Source organism: Helobdella robusta, assembly GCF_000326865.2.
Source record: "Helobdella robusta unplaced genomic scaffold HELROscaffold_27, whole genome shotgun sequence".
Classification (NCBI taxonomy): domain Eukaryota; kingdom Metazoa; phylum Annelida; class Clitellata; order Rhynchobdellida; family Glossiphoniidae; genus Helobdella; species Helobdella robusta.
This window is the reverse complement of record NW_008704392.1, coordinates 2,207,237-2,216,105: the sequence shown is the minus strand read 5'-3', so window position 1 is coordinate 2,216,105 and position 8,869 is coordinate 2,207,237. Positions and strand designations below refer to the sequence as shown.

The following is an 8,869-nucleotide window of genomic DNA, read 5'->3' as shown; positions in this document are numbered from 1 at the left end:
AATAAATCAAAGAAAGATGAAAAATCTTCAAAGTATACCAAAAAAGTCAAGCACCATTCATCCAGGCACAATTCAGTTGACAAACATTCAAAATGTAATGACAGGAGATCGAGTTCTATAGAAACATCTAAAAAATTGAAAAAACCAAGCAAAAAATTGAAAAATAAAAAATTAGTCGATTCAGATGCATCAAGTATCAGTGACAATTCATCATCGTCCTACTTGTCTTCAGGTGAGGCTCCCAGTAAAAAGATTAAAAAATATGTTTCTCCTCATAAAACTCTTCCGAGAGATACAACGACTTCATCAAAGAAATCACTGTTGAAACACAATGCACTTGCTTCATTAGTATATGAAAAAACTTCACTGGATAAATCAAGATTAGGCAATGAAAATAAAACAAGGCAGATGGTAAAGGATACTAACAGCGGTAATAATAATTATAAAAATAACAAGTGTAATGATTACAAAGACGATGATGATCTAACAGATAATGAGGACAAACCATCTCTCAATGATTCAAACTCAAAGCCTTACTCGCCTACAGATATAGATAAATTAAATAGGTTGGTAGTTGTCTTTTCATTTGTATTTTTTATTCATCACTTCGTTCTTTTTCAAATTTTTATGTTCTAAATTTTTTTCCCTAACAGGAGCCCAATAGGAAAGTCAGAATCTAACCCTACAATAATCACCGACTCTCCTTGGACCCCAGATGACGATGATGATGATTTTGAGGATGATAATGATGATTATCATGACTCTAGACATAAAAATAAAAAACGTCAGAAAGATGCAAAAGATGATGACTTCTACAAAAACAGCTACAAGCAGCAGCCAAACAATCACCACAAGGGCAGCGGTAGCAGACACGGTAGCAGAGACCGTAGCAGGAGATCGTCCCCTAGAAACACCTCATCATCCATGTCTCACTCCTCTAAGCATAATAAATCTGATGGAAAGCTCACCTTAGAGAAAGTGCGATATGCATCTAGTCTGGCTGCTGAATTGGAGAAACGTAAGTTGTCCACTCGTCTCAACAATAACAACAGCAATGCAAATAGTGGAAGTAGCACGCCACAGAAGAGAAAGCATGAGAACTATGAAGCTGCTGCCACTGGAGCCAGTGTGGTTGCTGCCAGTAATAATGTAAATTGCATTAATAACGTTGCTCTCTCGTCTATAGCCATGCCTCCTTCTTCTTCCTCCTCATCGTCAAGATCAACAATCATTGTTGATCCTCCAGTTGAGAATTCAGCCTCTGAAAATATGAAGAAATCATCCAAAGTTACTCAGCAAGTGTCGTCAACAACGCAGTCATCTTCTTCATCGCTGTCGTCATCATCCACAATAATGTCATCAACCCTGTCCAGTAAAGTGAGGATGCCTGCTCAGACCACAGAGGTTAGTCGGTTTTTATATTTTATAAAATCATGTGTTACTTAATGTTATTTTTAGCTATTTTTGTACGAAATTTTATTATATTCCTTCTGCCTGAGATTGGGTTATATGTTGCTAAAAACAATTAATACAAATTTGCACACACTACTAAATGCATTTTTAGTGGATATCATCAAGTATATAAACACATTGCCATTTGTCTTTATTATTTTCTTTGGCTTTTGAACATGTTCAATGCTATGTTGTTTTGTCAATTTAATCCTAGCTACTGGTCCAATTTATCTATCAAATTTTTTTTTTTTTCCTATTACTAAAACTTAATTTAAACTTCCATTATTCAAAATTCCCTACCTGATAGCATTGTATTGGAGGAAAGGTGAAGTGTAATATCATTATTACTAGTTCATTTTTCAATGATTCTCAGATGTATTTATATATATTGAAACTGTCAAATGCTTGTTTTAATGACCCTGGTATGATATGAAATGTTATTTTTATTAACCCTAGTCCAAAATTTTTCACTCAGGGCTCGCTCATCCCTCTCCCAACCAGCAGCAGGAGACCTCCGCTTCCACCCCTTCCACCTGCAACAACTTCAACTGCGTCATCAACAACAACAGCCACAAAAACTGCAACGACGCTATCAGAAGAGACGATGCTACCGACGTTCATCCAGATATCATCAGACCATTCGATCGTCAGCTCTTCCAAAGCAACTACACCCCTGGTGACCAAACAACTTCCACTTCCTGCCATCGACAGTGACGCCAGCAATGACAACAGCGACAACAACAACGATGACAACCTTAACACTGGCGTCGAGCACCTTGGTAACCATAGTAACAACAGCAATGGCAGTAATAGCAACAACAGTTATAATACTACCGGCAATAATGGTGGTGGTATTAATAATAGTAATAATTATAGTAATAACAATGATAGTAATAATACTGCAGCTGACGGTGCTTATGTGAATTTCAAGAATGCTTTCTCCTTTAATTTAAATCTTGTGAAAGATGCACCCAAGTAATTTTTGCCCATCTATTATACTCTTACTTCATTTTCTTTTCTTTTAATTAGTATTCTTTGGTTTTTTATTTGTGTATGAATTTGTTTTATGTAAATAGATTTATTTATTTTCGATTATTTAATTACATTTGGTTTTATATATTGGGTCATAAGTAAGCTATACTATATTTTTCAGGTATTTCTTTTCAAAATTGTGTAACAATTACATCCTTAGTTGATAGCATTCAAAACTTACTAATTTGATTCATTCCTGTTTAATTATTGCCTAATTTCTGTTAAGATTACTTAGCTAATGAATATGTATCTTGTATAATATTGATAGCTGTTATGTATTGAACATATCATATGATGATACTTTTCCACTATCATTAATTAACAGTTTTGGCAACTCCAGACCCCACGACCGATCCAACAAATTGCTTCCACAGCCACCTCCACCACCTGTCAGTCTTCAGCCTCCATCCAGTACAACATCATCTGCATCTTCGTCGTCCTCATCTTCCACTTCATCATCCACGTCGTTGTATGCAGTGTCATCATCATCATCATCTGCAGCTTCGTCATCTGGAAGGATGTGTCTGTCGAAAAGTTCCTCCATGAAGGATAATAACAAACTTATGCCACCAGGTCGATTGCTTAAAAGGTCAGTCAGGGGTTAAGGGTCTTAAATTTGAGGGTTTCTTCATAGCTATTCAACATATTTGTAACATTTTCTTCCTCAGTGTTTTTTTACGTTTTATGAATGAATAATATTTTATTAGCACGAACCTGTTGAAACTGTATTGGGCTCTGTAATTAATAACAAAAAGTATGTTAATACAAATGTTTCATAACTACATATTACTGCATTTTCATCAATGTCCTTTTAGCATATCAATAATTTCACAACAACTCCCACACACATATACACATACACGCGCACACACGCACACATGCACGCACATACATACATACATACACATAATTTAACATCTATCCTTGTTTAATGATAGCAACATCATTAATTAACCATAAACAATATATATATTAAAAGCTAACAACGTGAACTCAATGACATTGCACTAGCAATGTTACATCAACAATATAGCAGTCAAAAACATCAGCAACATAACACCACAACCAACAAAAACACAACAACAGTATAACAACACTAGCAACCAAACATGAACACAACAACAGACAAAGGATGGCAGAGAACAAGATGAACCTACAGGCCAATTGTGATTGGGGCGAGAGATTCGTCGAGGTCTTCGAGATCATTAGTCAGATTGGTGAGGGCACATACGGACAGGTCTACAAGGCCAAGGACAAGCAAACTGGTGTGTATTAATTATAATATTATTATTTTGTGGCGAGGTGGAGTAATGGTTCAGATGCCTGGCAGTGCTGTTGCAGTGACTGGATTTGAATGCATGGAGATTCCTCTAACACGTGTGATGCACTTATTCATGTGCATTTATATGCATTATGTTTTTATTGTCGACATCGCTGAGAAATACAAGGGAGAGAATTTTAAAAAGAAAAAAGAAATCTTCCCAATTCCTCAAATAGCCATTTTTCTTTTACCAGGTGAGATGGTGGCTCTGAAAAAAGTACGCCTGGAGAATGAGAAGGAAGGATTCCCGATCACCGCCATCCGGGAGATTAAGATACTAAGGCAGTTGGTTCATCCGAATGTCGTCTGCCTGAAGGAAATTGTCACCGACAAACAGGATGCTCTTGAGTTTAGAAAAGATAATGGTCAGTTTTATTGGTGTGCTAGTATCTTCATCAATATATCATGATCATATATCATGATTGTATCTTTATCTATATATCATGGTTTTATCTTCATCTACATATATAAAATGATCGTATCTTCATCTACATATATAAAATGATCGTATCTTCATCTACATATATCATGTGATCATATTCATCGTTTTTAGGAGCATTTTACTTGGTCTTTGAGTACATGGATCACGACCTGATGGGCTTGTTGGAGTCTGGCATGGTCACGTTCTCTGAGATGCACATTGCATCCTTCATGAAACAACTACTAGAAGGTTGGTTCGGTGATAATACCATAATGATGATTCTGATGGTGATGATTCTGATGGTGTATTATCCTCCCTTGGGGTGTTAGTTAATGATGAGGTGATCATAGTTACTACGTTGCAAAAAGCTATGATGAGCTGTTTTCAATAGCGGTTTTTGTCGTTGTCATAAATATTACGTTTAATTATTTTATTTCATAATAAATTATCATAATTCGTAATAAATTATTATTAATTCATAATAAATTATCATAATTCATAATAAATTATCATTAATTACATTAACGACGATGATGACATCAACAGGCCTGAACTATTGTCACAGCAAGAAGTTCTTACACAGAGATATCAAGTGCTCCAACATACTGCTAAATAACAAGTCAGTATTAGCACTGTGCCTGGTTATTATTATTATTATTATCATTATTATTACTATTATTATTATTATTATTATTTGTTTCATGTGTGAGTTTGTATGTAGGAATGCACTGTGTGAATTTTTTGTTGTTGGTGTCTCTGAAAAATGTGAAAAAAATGAATTGGAATGAATGAATGAATAAATTATTGTTATTATTGTTGTTATTATTATTATTATTGTTGTTATTATTATTATTGTTATTATCATCAATGATAGAAGTTTCTAGAATCTTAAATGACTTGGTGATTAATTGCGTGAAATTTATAAAACATTTAGTTAAATAATGTTAAGAAATTGAATGTCAATAGTTTAACTTTGTCAGTATTTTTACAATTATTATTGTAGCAGTAATAATAATTATTATAACAATAAATGATTATAATAATAATTATTATTACAACTGTTATTTGTTTCATTTCTACCAAACCAGAGGTCAGATAAAACTGGCAGATTTTGGTCTGGCTAGGTTGTATTCAGCAGACGAGGAGCGTCCTTACACAAACAAGGTATGGTTTTGTATTGTATTGTGTATTTATTCAGTTTGTATTGCATTATATTGTATTGTTTTGTAGGGTAGTGTATTGTGTTGTGTTGTATTGTATTAAGTTGTGTTGTATTGTACTGAGTTGTGTTTCACGTGTATGTTGTATATACCGATAGAATTTGATGATTTGATGACTTCGACCAATCACCTTATTAATGATGATAGTGATTGATGGTGGAGTTGGTTTTTATGGTGGTGATAAAACTTGAATGGATGGTGAGATTGTATTGTCGTATACATGGAAAAATGATAAGGGTGTGTAACGATAATTATAACCATTATTATCGTATTTTCATTATTGTAATTATTATCATTATTATTATATTATGTAATTGATATTAATTATTAGTTATTATTATTTATTATTATTAATTATTACAATATTTTCCAGGTAATAACGTTATGGTACCGATCGCCCGAACTCTTATTGGGAGAGGAGAGATACGGCCCAGCAATTGACGTCTGGAGTTGTGGGTTAGTAATGATGTTGGTGGTGGTGATGATGATGATTATGGTGGGAGGGTGCTGGTGATGATGATTAGATTATATTCATCATCATCATCATTCTTTACATTACATCATCTTCATCAAAGGCAATCCATCATCATCATCATTTTCCTCATTCACTTGTAGGTGCATTCTAGGGGAACTATTCGTAAAGCGCCCTCTCTTTCAGGGCAATCAGGAGTTAGTGCAGCTGGAGCTCATTTGTCGACTGTGTGGCCCCCCGGCGCCATCTTGTTGGCCTGACGTCATCAAGTTACCCCTGTTCAACCAGTTTAAGTTAAGGAAGGTGTGTCAGAGGAGAGTGAGAGAGGAATTTTCATTGTTAGTATCTTTCTTCTATGGTTGGTTTGCACTGTTTTTTGATTTGCTTTGTGAATATAAAGTGACTGGGCTAATGGATTACTATGCAGTTTATTGTCTTGGCTTGGCTATATTTCATTCACTTTTATTGGTTTATGTGATTTTTAGATTAGATTATAAAACTCAAAAATTTTCTCATGATCACTTTCAGTATGTAAATTGATGAAAAACTTGATGATATTTGAGAGTTTCTGTGAGATTTACAATTGAATTCAATGAACTAATACTAATGCATGCCATGCCAGCATGCCCAGGCCAGCATTAGATTTGTTGGATCGCATGCTAATCCTGGATCCAAGCAAGCGCATTTCAGCTGAAGCTGCTCTCAACTCCGCCTGGCTCAAACACATCTACCCTGAAAAAGTCCAACCACCTGAGTAAGTTGTGTTTATAACGTTTTTAGATAGAGATTGTAAAGATTGTAAATACGTTAAGATTGTTAATTTGTAAGAATTGTAAATTTGTAAGGATTGTAAATTTGTAAGGATTGTAAATTTGTAAGGATTGTAAATTTATTACCTCATCATTTTTTATTTAGCTCGTATTAATCATTACAACCATCGTTGTAGTCACCACCAGCAAGCATCATCATTGTCATCCTCATCATTTCGATTTTTAGTTTTCCTCGCGATCAAGACTGTCACGAACTTTGGTGCAAACGTCGCAAGAGGACGATGAGAATAGAGGAAGAAAGTCTTAAAATATCAGCTGCTGCAGCAGCAGCAGCGACAACCGACAGCCAATCCTCCTCTTTGTCGTTATCTTCAAATTTGTTGTCAATCTCGCATCATCACCACCACTCTTCTAATAAGATTCAAATTAACAAAGGTGAATATTTACGTACATAATGTCTTTTCTTTGTTTCTATCAGTTTGTTTGTCTCTGTCTGTCTGCCTAAGTATGTTTCCTGATCATTCTTTTCTTGCTAGAGGACTTTCTTTCTTTTTTCTCTCTCCCTCTCCCTTTTATATATACATCCTTGTCTCTTCTTTCTCTACTTCTATATGTATTCTATACGTGTGAGAAGTTTTGTATGTTGTATTGGATTAATTAATTATTAATTATGTTAATTATTAATTATGTTGATTATTAATTATGTTAATTTATTCTTTCTTTCATTCTCCCAAAGCTGCCTCATCGCAAGCTGCATCCAGCACGTCGTCGTCCGCCAGCAGCAAGGTTCCCGCCAACCGATTCATCACAACGGAACAACATCGATGATATCGAAAGATTAGAAATTATGGAATGCTAAAAAAAATTTCTTGAAATTTGTTGAACATTATTTTTAACCTTATTACATATGCGTACGTACACACACATATATACGTACATACGTACTACAATATGTATAGTGTGTATGTTACATAAACGTATATAAGTGAATGTATATATATATATAAATAAATACATACATACATTCATATATACATATGTGTGTGTGTGTGTGTGTGTGTGTGTGTGTGTGTGTGTGTGTGTGTGTGTGTGTGTGTGTGTGTGTGTGTGTGTGTGTGGATGTATATGAGTGATGGTTAACTTTATGTATGCTAATTTATAATAAGTATATATTCACTATCTAAAACTGGTGAAAATGCATGAGAATTAAGGGATTCATTCAATACCGAATTGACAATTTTCTGACTCCGGATATATTTAAAAATGAAATTATGTAAAAAATGTTTGTAAAATGTAAATTCGGGTAAAATGGTTTAGATTTGATGGTAAATGGAGGTTGTAAATGTCCGGTGGATTGGTGTGGTGTTGTATATTGTATTACGTTATGTAGTGTCATTGTTATACTACAATGTGGTTACAATGTAATGTCTGATGAAAAAACATATAACATTGTTAAGTGCATATTGTGAAAGAGAGAGAGAGAGAGAGAGAGAGAGAGAGAGAGAGAGAGAGAGACAGGTCCGAGATGTAGTGCTTCAACTTCAACTGAGATATTCAAAATAATGTTAACTCTTATTTGTCGTTATTGTTTGTCATAGCTGTTGTTGTCGTTGGTTGTTGTGGTGCATATCTGCAATAATTAAATTGAATGATACTACAGGATTTGCATTGACAGAGCCTGGTGAACTGTTCTATTTAGTTCACCGACTACGTACTAGAATAATAAGAATTTTATTTTCTGTTACTTTTTTTTCTTTCCATCCATTTTTCTTTCTTTACCTTCCTTTCGGTAAATAATGAATGAGAGAACGATTCATTTGATTAATTGCTTCATTCATTCATTCGTCATCATCATCATCATCAGTTTATTATGAATATACATTTATTTATTTACTTAATATACTATATATTTATAATGTGTAATTAATGATTGTGTATATTTATGTTGAATATATATATATATATATCTGTGTGTGTGTGTGTGTGTGTTTGTGTATATTGGATTAAGACTGTCAGAAATGCAATCACTGATGGAAATTACGGCATGTTCCGCGTTAGTTTACTTACACAGTAAGTTAAACTAATGTGATTTTTATCAATGATTGCTATATATATATATATATATATATATATATATATATATATATATATATATATATATATATATATATATATATGTTT

General features: G+C 33.8%; 1 protein-coding gene across 1 annotated transcript; it reads left to right on the top strand.

Annotated features, from left to right (window-relative positions):
* The first annotated feature begins 2,881 nt into the window (after positions 1 to 2,881).
* On the top strand, positions 2,882 to 7,969 carry HELRODRAFT_100213 (hypothetical protein). Its single transcript, XM_009020368.1, has 12 exons — positions 2,882 to 3,073; positions 3,610 to 3,749; positions 4,000 to 4,170; positions 4,359 to 4,475; positions 4,773 to 4,845; positions 5,315 to 5,390; positions 5,820 to 5,902; positions 6,062 to 6,256; positions 6,541 to 6,672; positions 6,915 to 7,123; positions 7,425 to 7,722; positions 7,779 to 7,969. Exons 1-11 carry the CDS (start codon positions 3,003 to 3,005, stop codon positions 7,514 to 7,516), a joined length of 1,359 nt encoding a protein of 452 aa, XP_009018616.1. The 5' UTR covers positions 2,882 to 3,002; the 3' UTR covers positions 7,517 to 7,722; positions 7,779 to 7,969.
* The last annotated feature ends 900 nt before the right edge of the window (positions 7,970 to 8,869 follow it).

Bases quoted from the DNA above. Each gene is read 5' to 3' on its own strand.
- HELRODRAFT_100213 (XM_009020368.1), top strand. From the start codon at position 3,003: ATGTGTCTGTCGAAAAGTTCCTCCATGAAGGATAATAACAAACTTATG. The intron at 3,750-3,999 runs GTGTGTATTAAT...TTCTTTTACCAG, and splicing joins GGCCAAGGACAAGCAAACTG to GTGAGATGGTGGCTCTGAAA. The intron at 4,171-4,358 runs GTCAGTTTTATT...CATCGTTTTTAG, and splicing joins TGAGTTTAGAAAAGATAATG to GAGCATTTTACTTGGTCTTT.